Below are 23,164 nucleotides of genomic sequence, written 5' to 3' on the forward strand. Positions count from 1 at the left end.
ATAGTCTTGCCAGACATATTTTTTACCACACATACATATTCATATATACATACATATATACGCAAGCACATGCACACCACACACATATACACACACATTCTTGCATATATATATATATATATATATATATATATATATATATATATATATATATATGGTGATAAGAATTGATAACAGATTCCTAAAGGGAAAATAATGACTTTTTTTCATTTGATTTCAGTTAATAATGGGACTTGGTACCCAGGGAGCCGAGAAGAAGAGTGCAGCATCTATTGCCTGTTTTTTGGCTGCTAATGGTGCTGACCTTAGCATTCGAAATAAGAAGGGTCAGTCGCCACTTGATCTCTGTCCTGATCCAAGTCTCTGCAAGGCACTGGCAAAGTGTCATAAAGAAAAAGTCAGGTTTGTATTATTATCATAAAACCTAATATTCTGTACATAAAGTATCATGTGGTTCCACAGTTATAGGGAAATTAATATAATGAGGTATATACATTTCTTTTTTATTCTATTCTATTTTATTTCTTATTGAAGTATAGTTGATTTACAATGTGTTAATTTCTGGTGTACAGCAAAGGGATTCAGTTATACATATATATACATATTTTCCGTTATGGTTTATTACAGGATATTGAATATAATTCCCTGTGCTATACAGTAGGAACTTATTGTTTATTTTATATATAGTAGTTTGTATCTGCTAATCCCAAACTCCTAATTTATCTGCCCCCCCCCCCACCTCTTTCCCCTCTGGTAACCATAAGTTTGTTTTCTATGTCTGAGTCTGTTTCTGTTTTGTAAATAAGTTCATTTGTATCATATTTTAGATTCCACATGTAAGTGATATCCTATATTTGTCTTTGTCTGACTCTCTTCACTTAGTATGATAATCACTAGGTCTATCCATATTGCTGCAAATGGCATTGTTTCATTCTTTATGGCTGAGTAGTATTCAATTTTATATAGAGGTATATACATTTCTTTAAGTATATTCTTAAGGGGCATTTTATTAGAGCAAGGCAGAATGCATCTAAAAATATATAAATAGAGGCACTGTAATTACTGTAGCAATAACTTAAACACTGGGGTGTAAGGGGAAACCACTTTGAATGTGTACATGTGAGCCCGCGTATTCATGAGTTTCTGAAGATCCTAGTGGAAACAGAGTGTCCCTTTTCTATCTGTACCTGTAGTTGGTTGTGCATATGTATTTTTATGTCTTGTATATATATATTTATAGACGTGTTCTGTCTTTCTGTAATAGAATTTTATGCTCCTTAAGTGTAAGGATACACTTAAATGTCAAAACAGCAGCTGTAGTGACATATTTTCCAAAGTGCCCTGTCAGTTGTGGACTCTGATAAAGCTTCATTCTGTCTGTAGTTAACATAACTAACATGGGCTCTAGTTAGGATTTTTGTTTTATTCCTATATCCTGTGTCTTCCTCAAATGGTCCTATATAGATAAAACAGTTTCTGAGGGAAACTTTATGTTAATTTTTAAAAACTAGGGTGTTTGATTTCTTTGTTAGAAGAAGATTCACTCTTTTCCATTGGGTGAGGATTTGTTGAATTGAAATTTGAATTGTACTAGAAGTATGTAAAAATGCAGAGAAGTAGAAAAATATAGTATACAATGTTTCATATATAGATGTTAAAGCTTAATTTTTAACATAACTAAAGTTTTTTACCCATACTAATGCTCTAGATGTTTTAAAAAACATTTAAATTAATGAATTTGTAATATGAAGATTCTCAGAGGCTTGATTAGAAATATTTTCTTTTAATTAGTGGTCAGGTGGGTTCTCGAAGTCCTTCTATGATTAGTAATGATTCTGAAACCTTAGAAGAGTGTATGGTGTGCTCAGATATGAAGAGAGATACTCTTTTTGGCCCATGTGGACATATTGCTACCTGTTCTTTGTGTTCTCCACGAGTCAAGAAATGCCTCATCTGTAAAGAACAAGTTCAATCCAGGACAAAGGTAATATGTTTTTAATATAGCATTTTATTATTTTTTGAAGTTCTTTAAGACTACAGTTAATGATAAATAAGATTATATGATGCCACGTGTCTTTTAATTTTGTTCTTCCTAAGACTGATCTAAATATGGGAATGTATGATTTATACATTTATCAAGACACCAGTTGAAATATGTAAACTACAGTACTAGTTAAAAATAAAAGTAATCTACTGTTTTACTTTCAAAGCGCCTTATAACCCAAAGGTGTATTTAATTTCACTCTGTGTTGTAGTTACTTGTATATTGCACCTTTTTTGAGTACATGTGGGTTGTTTTGTATTCCTCTTTGTAAAAGACTAGTTGATTTTCGGTAGAATATCACACATTCTGGATTTATTTGATTTTTATCATGGTGTTCTTTAATTTGTTTCTATATCCTTTGTGTTTTTGTAAACTGGAAGTTAGATCTAACTGCTTGATTAGGGTCAGCTTAGACATACTGGGCAAGAAAACTTCATAGACAATGCTATTCATTTCGTACTGTATCCCACCATTAGGCAAATAAAGTCTGATCATCCTGCAGTTTTTGGTGGTCAAATTCTGTATCTCCTCTGAACTTTTTATCTTATCTGACTCCTTTTGCTTTTTGAGAAGCAGTATTCTTTTCTGGGTTTCTGGTTTCATTTTTTTTTCCCATGTAACTGAGTGCTTTTCCATCTTACTCATTTTGCTTTACTGAAATAATTGAAAAAAGCAAAGCTCAAAGAAGTACACTGACAGTTGGGTCTTCAGTGCAGTTTTCCTGATTCTTAAGTCACTGTTCTTTCCTCTGTGTTATGATACACAGACAGAATTAAAACCAATGTCTGCAAGGGAGGGTTGACAGAACAGGAAGGTAGAGAGGAAGGATTATGTTGTCACTCCTTTTTAGACCAGTTCTGAATTCCAAGAATTAGTAAGGAGTCTGTTTGTATTTTAAGTTATGGAATTTTCAAACCTGTACAAAAGTAGAAAAACTTACATACCCACCAAAGAGATTTGCCAGGTTCGTTGCAGAGCCTTCGAATGTAAAGAAATAGCGACCCCAAGTGGTTAAAGGATTGTGAACATCTTCACTGAAGATAAAACAAATTGTAAAACTAGTATTTGGAGAGAGGGAGAATAAACAAACTTGGTCTCTTTAGCAATTAAAGAAATACAAATTAAAAATTATGAACTATTATTAGCCATTCTTGTCCAATTAGCAAAAATAAACTTTAAATAATGCTAGCTAGGAAAGAGAAATGAGTACTCTCTTAACACTGCAGTTGGCTGAATAAATGGGTTTACATTTTTTTGAGAGACCATCCTGACAATATATATACAAACAGTTACAATAAATATGCTTTGATATAGTAATTCCACTCCTGGGAATGTAATCTCAGGAAAAAAATCCAGAAGGGGTAAAAGTTATGCTTAGAAAATTTTTTTTTTAATAATAGCTGAATGGGTAAGTAAATGATTATTAGATTGGTTTGCTAGATAATTTTAAACTCTTTATCAGCAATTCAGATATGTAGACAGTTGCATCGGGAATCATTTTAAAAACCAACACATCTTTTATATAGAGAGGAGAAGAGAATCATCATGTATTAAGCGCTGATTTTATATTAGGCATTGAACTAGACACTGTACACATAATATCTAATTTACTTTTTTTAATTGTCACATTTTAATGTTTGACCAGTATTTAGCACATACAGTTCTTAAAATATTTATATGAAGATGCTCCTTACGTACAAATAAATGGCTAGATCAATCAGAGTTTCACCTCCGTGTCGTCATTGCTCTTGAGACTTTTGTCTGTCTAGTTGCTAAAGTTTGGGATTTTCACTTCTTTCACCCATACTGTGCCTACTTTTCTTTTTAGCATATTAGCCAGCCAGATAGCTGACTCACACACCTTTGAAATTTAGCCATGGTCCTCAGCCCTTCCTTTATTTTATTTTGTTTTTAATTAATTTTCATTGGTGTATGGTTGCTTTACAATGTTGTGTTAGCCTCTGGTGCACAACAAAATGAATCAGCCATACACATAGAGAGATCCCCTCCCTTTTGGACTTCCTTCCCTTTTAGGTCACCACAGTGCATTAGGTAGAGTTCCATGTGCTGTACAGTGTGTTCCCATCAGTTGTCTATTTTATACATAGTATCAATAATGTATATGTGTCAATCCCAGTCTCCCAATTCCATCCACCCCACCCCTTTCCCCCTTGGTATCCGTGCATTTGTTCTCTACATCTGTGTCTCTGTTTCTGCTTTGCAAATGAGATCATCTGTACCATTTTTCTAGATTCCACGTATATGCATTATTATATGATATTTGCTTTTCTCTTTCTGACTGACTTCACTCTGTATGACAGTCTCTAGGTCCATCCACGTCTCTGCAAATGACCCAATTTCATTCTGTTTTATGGCTGAGTAATATTCCATGGTATATATGTACCACATCTTCTTTATCCATTCCTCTGTTGATGGACATTTAGGTTGCTTCCAGGTCCTGGCTGTTGTAAACAGGTCTGCTATGAACATTGGGGTGCATGTGTTTTTTTGAATTATGGTTTTCTCTGGGTATATGCCCAGTAGTGGGATTGTTGGGTCATATGGTAGTTCTATTTTTAGTTTTTTAAGGAATCTCCATACTGTTTTCCATAGTGGCTATATCAATTTACATTCCCACCAGCAGTGTATGACGGTTCCCTTTTCTCCACATCCTCTCCAGCATTTATTGTTTGTAGATTGTTTGATGATGGCCATTCTGACAGGTGTGAGGTGATACCTCATCATAGTTTTGATTTGCATTTGTCTTAATAATTAGTGATGTTGAGCATCTTTTCATGTGTTTGTTGGCTGTCTGCATGTCTTCTTTGGAGAAATGTCTATTTAGGTCTTCCACCCATTTTTTGATTGGGTTGTTTGTTTTTGTGTTATTGAGCCATATGTGCTGCTCGTATATTTTGGAGATTAATCCTTTGTCAGTTGCTTCATTTGCAAATATTTTCTCCCATTCTGAGGGTTGTCTTTTCGTCTTGTTTATGGTTTCCTTTGCTGTGCAAAAGCTTTTAAATTTCATTAGGTCCCATTTGTTTATTTCAGCCGTTTTTTTAGAGAGAGGAAAAACTTTGTTGGGAGCTATGAAAAGTTAGTGTACCTACCTCCAGGCTATGGGTTCCTTAGTCGCCCATTTCTGGGGTCTTCCTATCTCTGCTCCCCACTGTGTTTCTGGTAGTGTACTGCTTAGTGTTTGCAGTTTGTGGGCTGGATTTGTGTACTGAAGGTAAACATTGCCTTTGTTATAGTCTGACCTTGAGTAGGTCTTAAAGCCTGTATGTATAATCCTAGAGTTGGAAAGAACACCCTGGTCTTGCATCCTATAAGCTGTAGGCGACTGAAATGTGTTTCTTTCAACTGTTTTAAATCAAGTCAGAAACTTAGCAGATATCTTAGATCTCTTCTTCACCATTCTATACATTTTATTAGTTACCAAGTCTTCTTAAATATTTCTCAGAACTCTTTCTTCTACTCTGTATTGTTATGTCTTACTTAAAATATGCCCTCCTATCTCATAGTTAGAATTGTTCTAGGATATACTTGAATAAGGGCCACCTGAGTCCTCTCCTTGTCTTCTAATTGACACTTTAACACCTTGTGAAGAAGGATTGTTCTTTATTGTTCAGATTTTTTAAAATCTGCGGCTCTACAGTGTTAGGTAATTTGTTAGTATTGGAGCTGGAATTGGAATGCAGGAACATAAAGATCCTGACTAACCATGTCTTACTGCTTCCCACTAGACTACTACGACTATGTAAATTCTATGTACATAGCAAGGTCTAAGTTGGGAAGGTCCAATATTTTGGTTGTTTAGGTGAAGTGGTGGTCATCATTTTTGGTCAGTAATGTTAAATGACACAGATAGGGGTGAATGTGTGTCAGAAAGGAGGAGAATCAGTGAAAGATGGATGTGGGGCCAAGGGCAGTAGGCAGATGGGAGTCAGAGAACCAGAGCAAAGTTAAGAAATAGTTACACACGCAGAACTCAGATTAAGTGGAGAAGAGGAGGAAAAATTGAGGGAAATTATGAATAGGTTGTGGAGGACTTGTGGAGATCAGGCGAAAAGAATAGTCCAGAGCTCTGGGCTTCAGCCAGTGTGGGGGAATTCCAAGTCCTGGGAAAGGATGAGTTAGGTGGAATTCCTCGGATGTGGGTAAACAGAAAAATCCCCCTTAAGCTTTAGCTGTCTGGCTAATGTGGCTAGAATTTTATGAATATTAGAAATCTATCTTAGTCATTTGTTCTTTTGATTTTTCTCTCCAAAGTAGTTTTTTTTTTTTTTTGATGTGGACCATTTTTAAAGTCTTTGTTGAATTTGTTACAATATTGCTTCTATTTTTTGTTTGGGTTTTTTTGTTTTTTGGCCCCCAAGGCATGTGGGATCTTAGCTCCCTGACCAGGGATCAAACCCACACCCCCTGCATTGGAAGGCAGAGTCTTAACCACTGGACTGCTAGGGAAGTCCTCAAAGTAATTTAAAAAAAAAAAGAAAAAAAAAAGAAAATTGAAGTCTAGTCTGTTCTCCCTGACCTCAGAAGAAATGGAGTTTTTCTGTATCATTTTTTAGGACAGGTAGGGAGACTAAAGTGGAGCTAGACCAGTTTAGCTGGGGTCTTCAAAGATGTGAAAATGAGTAACCAAGAAAGTAGAGGACAGAGAAGTGTGTGTTAAATTCTTCTTTGCAGGAGTGTTTCCTTATAGAGGAGAAATACATTTGGATACAGAAGGAACTGTTAGAGTCACTAGATGTATTTGTAGATGTTTACGCTTTTGCTGTAACCTCTTTTTTGCAGATTGAAGAATGTGTGGTATGTTCTGACAAGAAAGCAGCTGTTCTTTTTCAGCCTTGCGGACACATGTGTGCTTGTGAGAGTAAGTAGCCCATACAGAACTTCCTCAGAATTATTATAAAAGTAAAAAGTGAAACAAATTATGTCTTTGAATTACTTTTTTAATAACTCACAAACAGAGGAGTTGGTGGGCCTCTAGAACCCTCCGTCTGTTCTCTGTACAAGAGTGTCACCTCTTTCCCTCCTTAGTCCTAAGTGTTAGGGAAGACTCGATGTACTGCATTCTCCCAGCTCAGCTTTTTCTTTTCTTTTCTTTTCTTTTTTTTTTTGGAGTATAGTTGATTTACAGTGTTGTATTACTTTCTGCTGTACAGCAGAGTGGGTCAGTTACACACATACCCACTCTTTTTAGATTATTTTCCCATATAGGTTATTACGGAGTATTGGGTAGAGTTCCCTGTGCTATACAGTAGGTCCTTATTAGTTATCTGTTTTATATATAGTAGCGTGTAGATGTCAATCCCAGTCTCCCATTTATCCCTCTCCCCCTTCCTTCCTTCCTGGTAACCATAAGATTGTTTTCTACATTTGTAACTCGATTTCTATTTTGTCAATAAGTTCAGCAGTATCAGACAATACTTGTCCCTCTCTGTCTGACTTACTTCACTTAGTATGATGATCTCTAGGTCCATTCATGTTGCTGCAAATGGCATTCTTTCCTTCTTTTTTATGGCTGAGTAATATTCCATGGTATATATGTACCGCATCTTCTTTATCCATTCCTCCGTCAGTGGACATTTAGGTTGCTTCCATGTCCTGGCTATTGTAAATAGTGCTGCAGTGAACATTGGGGTGCATGTATCTTTTCAAATTATGGTTTTCCCCAGGTATATGCCCAGGCATGGGATTGTGGATCATATGGTAGCTCTATTTTTAGTTTTTTAAGGAACCTCCATACTGTCCTCCATAGGAGCTGTACCAATTTATATTCCCACCAACAGTGTAGGAGGGTCCAGCTTAGCTTTTTATTTCATTTGTTGTATGAGCACAAAATGACCACTTCTCACACGCAGGAGAAATTTATTTCCGAAAATGAGTGTTGATACATTTAGTCTAGCCTTTTTTCACATATGAAATTAACACATCTTCACCTTTATGTTGCCTCTCCTGTATACTTTCCCCCCACTGAACCACCCACAGCAACCATTTGGGGCAATAATTTCTGGCCTTCTTAACCTTCCTTAACCTCTATGTCAAGAGAGCTTATAGAAATCTTCTTTGTGAGGATGATATTAAAGTTTAAGAGGAGTTTTAAGCTTTGCTTTTATATATCTCCCTTATTCTTTTCAAGTTAATATACTTAGTATTAATATCCTCCTTTTTGCTTTTTACTTGTCAGTGAAGAATTTTAAATAAGTTTAACAATTTATATTTCACTTAAATGGACCCAAAGTAAAGCATGGTGTTTCAGTCAGTTAGGTGTTGGTTTTTCATATAACATTTGACTAAAGTAACAAACTGTGTAATAGATTAATCTCATTGGCACAGATTTGCTTTAAGCATTGGTGTTTTGTTTGTTTATTTGTTTTTTTCATTTTGATAGACACCTCGTCAACTAAGAAAGGATCAAGGTTTTCTACTGTAACATTCTGCTCCACGTAATTGTTTCTGTTTACCAAAGACTGGTATAATGGCTATTATCAGCTGTCAGAGGGCATGAAGAAAGAGAATTCTGTCTTAAGTAAAAAAGAGCTCAGGTTATGTAAATTTTCATAGCCCAGGAGTTAGCAAACATTTTCTGTAAAGGGTCAAATAAAACATATTTTTGGCTTTGTGGGCCACATGATTTCTGTAGTAACACCTCAACTCTTTCCAATTGCTTACCTCTTCCATTGTAGTGCAAAAACAACCACAGACAATATGTAAACAAATGGGCGGGACTGTTTTCCATTAAAACTTTATTTATAAAAACAAGTGACTGGTTGGGTTTGCTGACCCTGTCAGAGACCAAAGTGACTTGAAAGCTGGTTATAGTTAGTAGTTGGTAATACAGATTCTAGAGCCTTAAAGTAATATTTTCCCCCAGGAGTTTCCCAACGTTTTTACATTATTTTTGCTTTAGAATGTAACAAAAGCAACAGCTAACTTTTATTGAGCTCTTAATTTGTACCAGGCATTTTAATCTTTTTCTGAGTGTTTCCTCTTTTATCTTTACAAGAAACCTAAGAAGTAGAGTTTTCTCCATTTTACAGATCATTGGTAAACATTTATTTGCTAGGGAAGATGAAATTGAGGTGGAAAATGTCCCTTTCTCAAGGAGTATACAGTACAGCAGGTGGTCCAGTCCCCACATCACAGTAATCAAAGGAAGGGGAAATTACATCCCTTTTGGAGGGATGGAAGAAAGATTTTATATAAACAATATAACAACCTAACTTAATAGCTACAAGAATTTAAAATAATTGTGGTTACATATTATATACTCAGGCAATTAAATTAATTCTTTAAATTCAAGAAAAAACACCTGCCCTCAGATTGAAGACAAACCCCAAACCAGGTATCTACTAACATTAGCTCCTGCCTAGTGCATCTTGCCTAGGCCAGCATCAGACCCATCTCTGTTTAGGCCTCGGCACGGGATCGGCCTTGACAGAGAATTGTTATTCTCCGTCCACCAGCATAAGTACTGTTGGGAGTATGTGACCCCCTTGTCCACATTGGTGGTTTTGTGCTTTGTTAAGGTTTACTGTCTTGTCATAAGACATCCTGCCACAGTTTTTGCTATTTTTCCTGTTTTTGAAATGACAAAGACACTTGGTATATAGGCTAAGATATGGAGTATACTTTTCATAATAAATGCTAATGGGAAAGAATGTTGAAACACTGTGTTATTTTATAATTAATAACTTTAGGTGTAGTATTAATAATCCATAACATCGAATTGTGCCTGGTATTTCTTCTTGGAATGGGGAAGCATTCTGCCGATATATAGGAATTAGAAAGATAGTCCATTATGATACATTTTTGATATTTTCCTGACTGCTACATTAAAAAAGTAGTCACTAAGCAATTTCCTTGTTAGATTACATCAGTCTGATAGAAGGGAGAGAATTGTTCAACATATTTTAGGAATTTAAGAGATAAGCGATTTACAAAAGTAAGTATTTTTTTAGAAAGTATCATGTGAGCAGCCTTATAATTCTTGTTGTAGTAGTTAAATTTATGAAAGGTATCTCCCTCCTTTATTCTCAAGCCTTAAGATCTTGAAATATTTACGTTACATATTTTTAAAAAACTTAGAACCTCCTCCTCCTCACAGTTTATTCCAATGTATTAGAAAATGTCATTAGTTTCATGATGATGGGCTCTGTATTCTAGAGGCTACCAATCAAAAATATACATTCTTAGGTTGATAACATTTTAAGAAGGTAGAATTGTGTATTGATATAACTTAGTGTTTATCTCAGTGTTAAATTTAAGTTATGAAAAATGAGCAGAGGAAGGCAACCCTGTTCATGTTCTCTTTTGTGAGAAGTGTCCTATTGCTGTTTCCAGACTGTGCTAATCTGATGAAAAAGTGTGTGCAGTGTCGGGCAGTAGTTGAACGAAGAGTGCCCTTCATCATGTGTTGTGGAGGGAAAAGTTCAGAGGATGCCACTGATGATATCTGTAAGTGGATTTTCTTACTTCGCTTTCTTATTGGGACTTTCATAGACATGTCTTCTCATAGTACACTGTCTCCTTGTAAAACAGAAGGTATGTGACTTGAATCTACAAGGAACGGGTAGGGTTTTGCTCTTGTTACATTATTAGAAACCTGAAATTGTATTTTTCTAACTTGTAATATGATTATGGACCTTTAAACATTCGTCTTTTAAGAAACCTCCATGTGTGTTATAAGGAGCATTGTAGTATTCTTGCTTAAAGAAAACCTGCTGGCTATTTTTAAGATGAAATTTATTGTGTCTTAGGGTGGGAGGACATCATATTATAAATTATTTTCTCAATTTACACAAGTATTAACCTCATTATTTTATGAAATAGGTTTACCTCGTGTGTTTAAGTATTTTATGGAATAGTAATTCTTTGTGACACAGTAACTGTAGATAAACTGAAGTGTAACCCAGTGAACAAGGGGAAAGATGAAAAGTAAATTATTTACCTTCAACCTTTTCAGTACAGTTGACCCTCGAACATCGCAGGTTTGAACTGCCAGGGTCCATTTAAACTTGGATTTTTTTTTTTTTTTTTTTTTGGCCATATTGCACAGCTTGCGGGATCTCAGTTCCCCAACTAGGGATTGAACCTGGGCCATGTCAGTGAAAGCCTGGAATCCTAACCACTGGGCCACCAGGGAACTCCCAAAACTTGGATATTTTTTAGTAGTAAATACTACAGGACTACACGGTCCGTGTGTGGTTGGTTGAATCTGGGAATGTAGAGAAACCATGGATGTGGAGGGCAGACTATGTTATTTGTTGATTAACCCCTGCATTGTTCAAGGGTCACCTGTAGTACAGCTGTATAAAAATATTTTTCATCTCTGCACTAGACATAAGCTGGATGGTCTCTTTGATTTCTTTGTTCTGTGTACAGATGAGGAAGAACATTAGCGTAGCTACTTATGCCCAGAGCTTTTTTTCTTTATCACCGATAGGGCAGGATAAAAATCCTAGGGACAGATTAGCTAGAGTAAAAGACCAAGAATCTAGAGAGTAGGAAAAGGGAAATAAAAAATTTCCTTCCATTTAGTAGAGCATGACCTTTCTTTCATGGAGTTCCTCATCTCAGATCAATAACAAAACAAGGAGAGCCTTGGAAAACCCAGTACTCTGTGTGTAGACTATTGTCTAGCTGAGTTAAATATAATTAGAAATTAATGTGTAAGCCTATTTGTTTTCCAAAGATTATAAATGAAGGAGTATAACATGGATGTCACTGCTGTTTCTGTTGTCCACGTGGGAAAATAAATTTTTTAAGAGGATTCTAATAATAGTCTTGTGTTTTTAATAAATAAAACTAATGATTTTAGAAATAAAGAATCATTCTTGCTTCAAAACAGTCAGTAACATTAAGATTCTTTATCTGTACTATATAGCAAGTGGGAATATTCCGGTGTTACAAAAGGATAAGGATAACACCAACGTCAATGCAGACGTGCAGAAGCTGCAGCAGCAGTTACAGGACATTAAAGAGCAGGTAACAGTGATTTCTTCATGGTGAACAGTGACTCGAAGAACGGCATTTCATCATTTTCTATAAAATTACTAGTGTTTTCTGTAGTAAGCGTGGTTCATATTAGTGTATCACTTGTAGTGTTTGAATATTTGCAATCAGCAAAGTCTGATGAGAAGATTTCATCAAGTACTTTACAAAATAGGAAACGCACCAGTGACCAACATGAAAAAATGCTACACCACACTGAGGTATCTTTTCCTACCTATCAGATTGAGGGGAAAAAAATGTTAGAAACTGTCAATATCAAGTGTTCAGGCAAAATACTTAGCAGCCATAAGTCATACAGTGCTGGTGGGAATATAAATTAGTAAAAACACCTTGGGAAAGTTTGTCACTGTCTCGTAAAACTAAATAGGATATTGTTTGGGGATGTAAACTTGGAAGAAAAAAATCACACAGATGGTGATTGAAATCAAGGGTAGTGGTTTTTTTTGGCTGAGATGGCTGGGAGGGGGCACGAGGGAAATTTCTAGAGTATTGATAGTTCCATTTCATGATCTAAGTTGATTACTTGCATTTGATCAGTTTGTGAACATTTATTAAACTATACATTTATGATCGTGCACATTTCTGTATAGATGTGATACTTCAGTGAAAAGGAGAAAAGGATGCGCGTGCGCGCGCGCACACACACACACACACACACACACACACATAAAGAAAAGCAAGAGAAAGAAAAAGAAAACAAGAGAAAGGTAAATAAAGAAAAGCAAGAGAAAAGCAAGAGAAAGGTAAATAAATGCAAAATTCAGAATAGTGGTTATCAGTGAGGGGTGGAGGAGGATATATATTCATGTGTTAAGGTGGGTGGTGGTTATATTGTTCTTTATATCTTATACATACCAACAGAAGTACTCTTTCATATCTGCTTAATATTTAATAAAAGCAACAGTAAAATGAAGTTACCTAAAATTTTTAGGTATCTGGTAATAAAAAAGTCTTTTTTTCCCCCTTAGCTTACCATTTGACCCACCAGTTAAATCTGATTTGATTCAAAGGATTGAATCAAATGAAAAGATTGAGTAGCAAAGGGTGTTCTTTCTCTAGTTTGGCAGTCACATCAGTGTTGCCATGTTGTTAAGAGTCTCACTCTTGTCTTTTCTATCTGAAGTGTTTTCTTTCTTAAATAATCTTCATGGCCATATTTCATCACTAAAGTATTTAAACAGTTAAAACTTATTTTCTGTGGAATGTTGGAATTTCTTTCAGGGATCCCTTCCAGGTTACCAAGAGAAAGTATCTGAATAAGTCTCTTTTTAAATTTTAAATCTCCAATCTTTCTATTACCCCAATGTCTCTTTAAAAGACAAAGATTAATTTTATGTGCTATTAAGCATATATTAATCCAAAGTAACTTAACCCAGACTGCACAGATGTGTTTACTTTTGGAAGTTATTAATTAACTACATAGACCTCTGGAAAGTTTAATGAAAAAGAAACTAATTTAATTTTAAAAAGCTGCTTTGCCTTTTTAAAATAAAAAGTTACGATTTTTCTACAAATTTGCTTCTCAAAACTTCAAGGATAAATGTGAAAATTTACTTTGGAAGAATGGAGCTAGCAAGTTAGATTATGGTTCTTTTTTTCTGTTGTTTTCTTCACAATGATTTCTGATATTGTCAGAGTTGGTTACCACATTTTCATATAGGCTTTAGGCCTGGTTTATTAATCTAGGCATTTTAATTTAATTATTTCATTTCTATGTTATTTGGGAAAGGTCTAATTCAGCATGAAGTATTATGATATATTAAGGTAAAATATGTTTTTATAAATATAAAATGCAAAATGTGCTTTGTAAGTAAATATGTGATTTTCTAGAAAACTTCACAGAAGTGTCCTCCTTAATTCTTCTAAGTTGATTAAGTTACATTTAACAATATATAACTAAGGTTAATTGTTTTTAACTAAGGGGGTCTACGTTGAAAGTATTACAGTGCAGCATCATTTTTAAAAGCAAGAGCTCTGGGGCCACATGGAACTGAGTTCACATTATAGCTTGCCCTGGGAAGTCTTTAACCCCACTCAGCCTCAGTTTCCTCTTTTTTGAAGTGGGAGTGATGTAGGCCTTGAGACTGGATCATATCCAGCATGGTGCTTGGTATGTGTGTGTTCTCAGCAACATCCCTTCACTGCTCCCCCCCCACCCATACATTGTGTTATTTTCATGCGAGAACAGCATAGTACCTAGAGTTGGAGAATCTGAGTCAGACTGAATGGGGCTATTTTCATCCTTTTCCTATTAGATTTTGGCATTTGAATTTTTAATTTTATATACTATTTGTTTTATGTAATATTTATTTTAGATAGTACCTTTTATACTGACCTGACAGTACAACCAATATTTCTGTTTTATAAGGATGATATTTTAACTGTTTAAAAATTTTAAAGCAACAAAAGATTATTTGACTAAAACAATAAAAGAAAATTAATGATGTTGCAGAGTTGTTACATTACACTTTTAAAATAGAAAATATCTCAGCATTTATTACTTTATTTGTTATCTCACATTCCAGACAATGTGCCCTGTGTGTTTGGATCGTCTGAAGAATATGATTTTCCTTTGTGGCCATGGAACGTGCCAGCTCTGTGGAGACCGAATGAGTGAATGTCCTATTTGTCGAAAGGCTATTGAACGAAGGATTCTTTTGTATTAACTTAAAAACTCAGTGTGTTTTGTTAGCTAAAGTATTTGGTCATGAGATCTTGGTGAGCTAGTTGGAGGTTCTAATGAATTAATTTTTAATATCATAGTTTCTTTACTAGAGTGTTATTAGACTGTAAATGTACCAGAACAACAACAACAAAAACTCTACAAAACAGTGTTTGAAGCTGTGTTTTTTGGTTTTTTCCTTTAAATCTGAAACATCAAATCCATGTAATTCATAGGTGATTTACCTTTGACTTCTAAGGGGGAAAATCCTTTAAGGATCTCCTGTTATTTTTGTTTTTATTGCATTTTCTCTTATAGTTTATAAGTTTGTTAGACCTCAAAAGATATACTTCCTTATGATCAGCTGTCTTTCAATTTATCATGATTTTACACAGTGAGCTGATAGAGGTACTCAGAAAAGTCATGCATCAAATGAAAGGGGGAAGTCAAACCATTATGTCATGTATGTTAAACGATAAAATTATAGTACAAGTTCTGCATGGTTAAGGGAATACTGGTTAAGGGATGGTTAATACATGGTTAAGGGAATACTGAATACTCTTTTTAAGATAACATAAAGTTATCAAGTGATTGTTTCTAAATTCTTAGAGTACATGGAAATATAGAATGAGAGAATATTAAGTTTGCATTTAACTTATTGTCTGGATTCAAAGGAAAATTGTTTAACTTGAATCAACTTGCCAGTTTCAAAATGACTGATAGACATGAAAAGGAAAAATAAGCAATCATAGTGGGGAACTGAAGGGGGTGGGGGGAGTCATCCAATAAAAGAGCACCTATTAACTGACTGTTAACGGTTGCCTTTCTTATATTAATTTGTACACTGTTTTGTTCAGCCAGCTTTTAAAAAACTGTCTGTGGGAAGTGTGCCTCAGTTTCCCCAGTAGTTACTTATCCAGGCTTGATCTGACCAGTGAAATGATATTGCCCTGTTTGTGTCTCTGAGGTTCAGTTTAGCTTCTCTAACGTGCTGAGTAGCAGTGATCTGAGAAGGGTAATGAACTCTCCAAAGGCAGCAGTCCTTTCTCCTCCGTGTCTGTTAATTCTGCCAGTGTTACTGATTCTACCTTCATCATAGGCCTCGCTTCCGTTCTCTCTCAGACGGTAGAGCTTACTATAAAGAACAGGGTCTCTTCATACCTAACGATGGGGATGTTATTTCAACTGCCAGCAATATCCAAGACCTAGTAAATAACCAGTTGATAGATACTTACTTTAGAAAGAATGACTAGGACATTTACAGAAATATGTCTGATTACCTGTGGTTTTGTTTTGTTTACTCTAGAACATCTAATTATTTTTTCTCCTTAGAATGAGTAATCTTTCAGCGTCTAAAATGAATATACACATAAATAAGTGTTTTGCGGTTCATTACTGCTAGATTATAAATAAATATATATTTATAATTATATAAATAATCAGCTGTTTACAATAGTATCTACTATATACTGTGTATAAGTTAACTCCTAAGGATAGTTATCTTTTTTGTCAGTTTTTTCCCCTTTGAACCTGGTTCTTATTTCAGTTTTCCTGCTGCAACAGCTAAATTTGAAAGTACGAATTCTCTAGCCCTCACAGCATTGTATTTCTGGGTAATTAATGGCTGCTGCCTCTGCAAGTCCTGGTGAGAACAATGGTGTGCTTTGCTGCCTGGCTTTACAGTCTCGGTAATTCCGTATCTGTGTTTAAGCTGAGTGGCTTATTTAGAACAGTAAAATTTTTATAAATTTTAAATTTGAAAATTTATATCGTCTCTACTCAGTTATCAAATAATGAGCCACTGAGGCTGTTGATTAAGCCATATTTTGAAGTTATGAAAAGATAGAATATCTGTCTGATGATGTTCACATAAAGAGAGAGACAGACTGTTTTCTTTCAGATCTGAAAACAGTGTAAGTCAGGGTTTTCTTTCTCTTCATGCCAGAGGCTGCCCATCTCTTTTCCAGTAGATCAGCTTGTAAGGAGGGAACATCTAGCTGACTCATGCATAGCTTGGCCAAACAGAGAATTGTATGGTCAGGAGCTTCACTTCACTTAAATTCTTATTGTCTGTCTTCTGAGCTGCAGTGCTTAAACTTACATCCCTAAAAGGCAGTTTCATCTTCCAGACTAGTTTATTTCCTCCATACTAAAAATGTAATAACTTATAAACTATTACAAAAGTCATAAAGTCACTATAATTATAGTGCTTCTTTGTTTGTACCACATTGAAATTTGTCTAGTGAAAAGAAAATGTTTCTCTATTCATGTTTTCAAGCACCTAAAAAATTATTTTAAACTTATTTTCAGTTTGTGAGAGAGAATAAGATTAAGAACTTAATTATTTAATGACTTTGCTCTAACTCTGTGAAACTGCTACCTCAGCAGTACTTTCCCAATTAGGATGTTTCCTTGTCATTATCATCTCTTTACCTTGTGCCTCAAAAGAGCTTTTTCTTTTCCTAGATTCGTTTAAAAAAAAAAAAACTGACATGCATTCATTCAGAAACATATTTATTGGGCTTCAGGGGCAAGGTACACAACAATGAAAAAATTGTCAGCTTCTAAGCACATACAGAGTTTATCATGCAGCCATTGTATATTTGAAGTATTCCCTTCAAAAAGAAGGGATCTAAAGACACTGATAACATTTCTTCCTAATGTTTTGGAAGACTTGTCATTAAGTAGTATTTGGATTCCCTCTCTGTACCCCCTCACTCCTACCACATTTTTTTTTCTTCTATTCTTCTAACATTGTCAGCTCTGTTACCCAAAACATAGATACAACTTACCAGATGGTGCTATTCTAATAGTTTTTCTTCACATAATTTAACATTCTTACTGTTTATACTATATACATATTTAATTTTATTGGGAGCAAGAAAGTTTTTCAAGAGAAGATCATTTTGTATTAGTATAGGAATATTATATTACACAAGTGTTTTAGTTTAGCTGGCCAAATTATGCTCGGTTATTTGTAAGTTTAAACATTGCAGATTAACTATCTAGCTCCCGAGGCATAAAATTAATTGATAATGTTGAAAATAACTTTCTTAAATTTATATATTTGATGGCTTTAGCCTGTAAGAGCATTTTAGCATATTGCAATGCATGCTGCTTAAGATTTATCCAATTCAAATTTCAGAGCTTTCTAGGTCATTTTTACATGGTAGAAATAGACTGTCTAGTTATGTGTTGCCCAATTGCTGTTGTTTGTTTGTTATGAGTTTTGGACCCTTTTGGACTAAGAAATGTTTAACCTTACGAACTAGGACAATTGGTGATGGAGTTGGATAGGGAGGATGGCAGGGGTTGCGGTAAGTAAGAAAGAAAAGTCAGTTTCTGAGTTTAGAGAAAAATGGGGATCATGTAGATTTTATCAAAGCAGTAAGTGTAGAGAGTATATTCAATTGAATGAAGGGTCTTTCAGGCAGTTTTTAGTGTAGTTTCATTGATAATTGCTTTGGAAATTGTAGACTTTAGAACAGCTTGCTTAAAAAAAAAGATCCGAAAGGAAAAGCATTTATCCACTTACCCTCTCAGAGTATCTAAAATATTTATAGGAATAATTTGTGTAAAAATTGAATTTCAGCATAGAAGTTTTTGCATTTTTAAAATTGTGGTTAAAAACACAAACCATAAAATTTACTCTCCTAACAAGTTTTAAGCATACAGTTGAGTAATGTTAAGTATATTCACGTTGCTGTGAAACAGATCTCCAGAACTTTCTCATTTTGCAGAATTGAAACTCTGTACCCATTAAGCAACAACCCCCCTCTCCCTCCTCCAGTGGAATAGAATTTTGATTAAGTATAAATCAAGAAACACCTGAATTATCTTAAGAGTTTGTTTGTGTTTGCAAGGTCTAAAGTGATGGTAAATATCAAATCTGAGGGAGACAGAATTTCTCCCCTCCCTCCCAATTATCATCAGTTGTAATTGAGTAGGTTTTAAATATCTTTTAATTAGAAGGGTTTGTTATTTCATTTTGAGCCAGAGGGGAGAAACACATTTTAAACATTAGAATTAGGTTAGCTTTGAATTTGTACTAAATTGGGAAGGTAATAGATATTCGCAAATTTTGCCTGCCTCTTTGTTGAAAATGTCAGTTTTCTTTAAGTCTACTTGTAACTGTTTCAAAATGTATTTTTCTCTCAAAAAGGCAACCTAATTTTATTTGCTTGAATATTATGATAGGAATGCTTACTGATATTACTTGATAATCATGTATAGCCTTGGAACTTTAACATATATATAAAACTATAACAGTATTAATTACAGTTGTACTTCTTCAAAACATTAAATTTGAAGAAAAACTATTTAATGCTGTCTCATGTATACATTGCTTTGCTGCAGTGAGGGGGAAAATTTTTTAGATTGAGCCTCAATTTGCTGATAAATGGTTTGTAGTGGGTGCAACTAGAGTATAAAAATATTAACTAGTTAGTAGAACTGGTGAATTAAAATTGTAAGTTGCTACCTTGGAATTTTCTACCTCTTTTTCTGTCAGAGTATTAGTTTTCCAGCATTTATTCATATTTGTGACTAAGGAGGAGATGGAAACCTGAGGTTAAAATTGAGATTTTTATTTTGTTGAGGAAGCAGTAGGTACAAGAAAGGTGACTTGCCACATCAATTTGGTGCCTAAATCCATAACTACAAGTTACAATTGACACAAAATGTGTAAGAAAGATAATATTGCTGAATATTTTACTTTTCTTGTGCAGTCTGTCTGATTTTGTTTCATAAACATTACTTCTTTCCTCCAAAAAGCAAAATGGTCTTGTAATTTTCTATACAATAAACAAATGTGCCATTGTGTCTGAAATCTGTAATTTCAGGAAGCTATTGAAAGTTCTGACTCAGGGCTTTTTAACAATTTAAGCAATTGTTAGTTATATTTTGGAAAATCCATCTACATAATTCTTCAGTGCCTTGAAGGAATTATTAACTTGGCAACACTACTAAAACTTTATAGAAGGTGGTCTTTAGTGTGCGTTTATCATCATACACACGTTCATAAGTTGTACTTCTTAGCTCGTGTAATAGCGATCCTGCTTGTGTGCTGGGTTTGGGTAATTCTTTAAAGGAAGTTTTCTTAGATTTGCACTTGATCATTTGTTTTTTTTTTAAATGGATTATTTATGGCCATGACACTGTTAACAGGAAAGTACTTCTATGTTAAGTCATTATGCAAAGTCATGTATAAGTAGCACCTGGGAAGAGGAGCTAGAGTTCATACAGTTTGCTATTTTAGTATAAAAGGAGAATCCGTTTGGAAAACAGATTGTCTTCACCTCAAATGAAAAGAAGACCTTTCGTTCAAGAGATTTGGTTTAAAAAAAATTTTTTTTCAAAGAAAATCGTGAATTGCATGACACTCTTAACGCTGGTCTTACTTAGACTGAGTCCACAAAATTGATTTTCTGTTCAATCTGCTTGTGTCATTCTAAATATATTTAGCGATAGAAGGCGGTTTAATCGACTCAGCAGTGTTTTGTATTTTTTCCAGTGTTTTTTAGTTTTCACTTGATTAAAGTCTTGTTTGTGAATATAGTTTTTCATATGGCAAATGATTCTCGTTTATTAGCTTTTGCTTAAAAATGCTTAGCAAGAGCTAAGCTTTTAAAAATGAATGCAAACATTTACCATTAATAAAGCCTATGATGTATCATTATATAATGCTTTTCTCTGATCTTTTGAAACTATTCTTTATAGATGTATACGTGAATTTTGATGGTTATGGCATTTGAAAACAAATCTCAGTACATCAGATCTTTTATTATTGGGAAGGAGATTATCATGTCTTTGAGAAACAAGGAAATACATCTCCAACTCTATATAAGACATAGGTGCCCACATCTAGAAGGCTCTCATTGCAGTTGTTTACATTTAAGGTACCTCTCTATCTATAGGGCCAAAGAAGGTTTTCCTATTTTAACACCTCACATTCTTTCAGGATTAAGAGATATTGTGAAAGTAGTCTGAATAGGGTGCACTTGATAGAAAATAAATTGACTAGTCATGAAGGCTCAACTTCTATAAAAAGTTTATTATGCTTCACAACTCAGATGTAGATTTCATTTTCAAGAGGTACACATTTTAAAACAATGATTTACTTGGCTTTGTTAGCATTTTGTGACTAAATCAGTAATTGAAGGGTTTGGGGGTTATTTTCTTTTATAGGTTAATAGAAATACTTATTTGTGAAGTTACTGAGAGGTTGTCTGGTTTTAGTTCAAAAGATTAAGTATGTGTAGCCTGGATATTTTAAGATGAAAACCATCTGAAACAGTTTTAAAATTGTTTATTTGAAAAAAAGCATGTGTATTCCAACTTTAAAATTGTGAATTTATTTTTGGATAACCTCTAATTAACTGTATTTGGGGGTTTATTTCTGTTGCTGTATAATTAGATATTTCATGGCAATATTTTTTATTAAATCAAAGCTGTATAGGTTTTTAAAATAAAGCCATTTTAGAAAATCTGCTTTCTATTTTTTTATCATTGATAGTTATTCATCCTTCACAGAAGTTAAAACTGTTAGTCTTATAGTGTAGCATTTCCCAGACTTAACTAATAATGAAAACTTTTAAATGGTGCATTGCAGAGCAGTAATAGGGGTTTATAAGACAGAATGAGTGCACGGATTAAAGTAGAACACCAAAAATGATCTCTCAGATAAATTAATTGCTAAAGAATGATCATTTGGCTCATAGTTTTTCTCTTTATAACAAAACTAATTGATAAATTTATTTTTATTTTAATGACAAAAAGATGATAAACATGATATGAAAAGACAAGGCCTGAAACAGTGACCATCAGTCCCTGAGTTGATGACGCATCACTGCGACCTCTGGGCAGTGCTGCCTTTGCACTGATGCTCTAATCAGATGTCACATGCTTAAAATACCCCTTCATACCAGGTCCTCACATTCTTAGATACGGCAACTTTCTGAAAGGCAGATTTTCAATCAATATATAAATATTATTTCTCATATATTTAAGACTATTGACGTCACTTCCTTTCTCTTCCACAGAACACCAATTTATATCTTGAGTGGAACACTGACATACAGTTTGGGAAAAGCTTTTATAGGTGAAGTTAACCCTGATTTAATACAAAAATAGAGAAACAGTCTAATCAGAACGCCTTTGGCTGCTGACCATGGCCAACCCATACTGAAGAAAGACTGAAGTTCACAAAGATTATATGCCCTTAGTATGTATGCAATAATACAGGAGTATTGTGTTAGTTTCCTATTGCTGCTGTGTCAAATTACTGTGAAGGTGGTGGCGTAACACAGTAAGGACTTTGGAGGTCAAAAGTCTGACGCGAGTCTCCCTGGGCTAAAATCAAATTGCTGTCAGGGCTTTCTGGATGATCTTGGGGAACACCCATTTCCTTGCTCTTTCTGGTTTCTGGAGGTGGCCCATTTTCCTTGGTCCCCTTTCGTCTTCAATGCCAGCAATGGCCAGTTGAGTCTCGCATTGCATCGCCCTGACAATGCCTCTTCTGCCTCTTGAAATTTTCCACTTTTTAGGATCCTTGTTATACAGCATTGGGTCCATCTGGATAATCTAGTATGATCTCTTTATTTTAATTTTAGTTGATGAGCAACCTTAACTCCCCTGCAACCTTGATTTCATTTTGCCATGTAACGTAACATCTTCATAGGTTCCAAGGTCATCTTTTGGGGGATGGGGTATTATTCTGCCCACCAAGGTATAGATGGGAATTTGGGCCTGTATTTACTACATGTTGAGAAAAATGTTCTCAACAGTAGATTTAAAGAACTGATAAGATCTCATTGAAAGGTTAACTTAAATCTGCCACGATTAACAGAATTGGTATACAGGCAGTTCCCATATGGGATGAATCTCAAAGGAAATAATTTGCTCAAAATTCTGAATGTTCTCTAGAGGAAAGCGTTAATGATAACCCTAGTTTATGGAAATGCTGATAGGTTACATGCTGTTCCTTATTCATCTTCATATTCTGTATCAATGATCTCATCATTACTGTGGCTCAGTTACTATTGATGTTTGGAAGATTCCTGATTCTATATCCTAAAATTCTTATTTTCAACTTACTTTGGGCATATTTTAATAGATATCCAGGCATCTCAAACCTAATATGTCCCAACCTTAAATTGACTATGTGCAAAACACTTGTGTTAATTAATAGTATTATCTTTATTATCCAGTTTCTTAGACTAAAAACTTCAGTCATATTTGACTACTTTTATCATATCTAATTATTTGTTGGATCCACTGCTTTTGTCAAGGACTCATCAACTCTTCATGGATAATTTCAGAAGCATTCTACCTGGTGTCACTATGACAGCCCCTTCCCACTTCAATCTTGCCTATGTGTTACCTCAAGTTACTTTCCTTTAAAAAACAAGTTTGGACTTGCTGTTTCCAGTCTG

The 23,164-nt window shown here is 34.6% G+C and overlaps 1 protein-coding gene across 2 annotated transcripts in view; it reads left to right on the forward strand.

Moving 5' to 3' along the window:
- The window catches only part of MIB1 (MIB E3 ubiquitin protein ligase 1), a 116,598-nt gene extending 97,047 nt beyond the window's left edge, over nucleotides 1-19,551 (forward strand). The window contains exons 16-22 of one of the 2 annotated variants that reach the window (XR_012325347.1): nucleotides 221-402; nucleotides 1,792-1,984; nucleotides 6,848-6,926; nucleotides 10,400-10,513; nucleotides 11,943-12,043; nucleotides 12,661-12,813; nucleotides 14,596-14,729. Coding sequence is in view for 1 of the 2 variants with exons in the window: in XM_033837613.2 (XP_033693504.1) it covers nucleotides 221-402; nucleotides 1,792-1,984; nucleotides 6,848-6,926; nucleotides 10,400-10,513; nucleotides 11,943-12,043; nucleotides 14,596-14,736 (810 nt within the window). In the remaining variant the exon portion in view is untranslated. Of the gene's footprint in view, nucleotides 1-220; nucleotides 403-1,791; nucleotides 1,985-6,847; nucleotides 6,927-10,399; nucleotides 10,514-11,942; nucleotides 12,044-12,660; nucleotides 12,814-14,595 lie in introns of both variants that reach the window. The other variant, XM_033837613.2, reaches the window with a different exon arrangement.
- The last annotated feature ends 3,613 nt before the right edge of the window (nucleotides 19,552-23,164 follow it).

This window comes from Tursiops truncatus, chromosome 13 (assembly GCF_011762595.2).
Source record: "Tursiops truncatus isolate mTurTru1 chromosome 13, mTurTru1.mat.Y, whole genome shotgun sequence".
Classification (NCBI taxonomy): Eukaryota; Metazoa; Chordata; class Mammalia; order Artiodactyla; family Delphinidae; genus Tursiops; species Tursiops truncatus.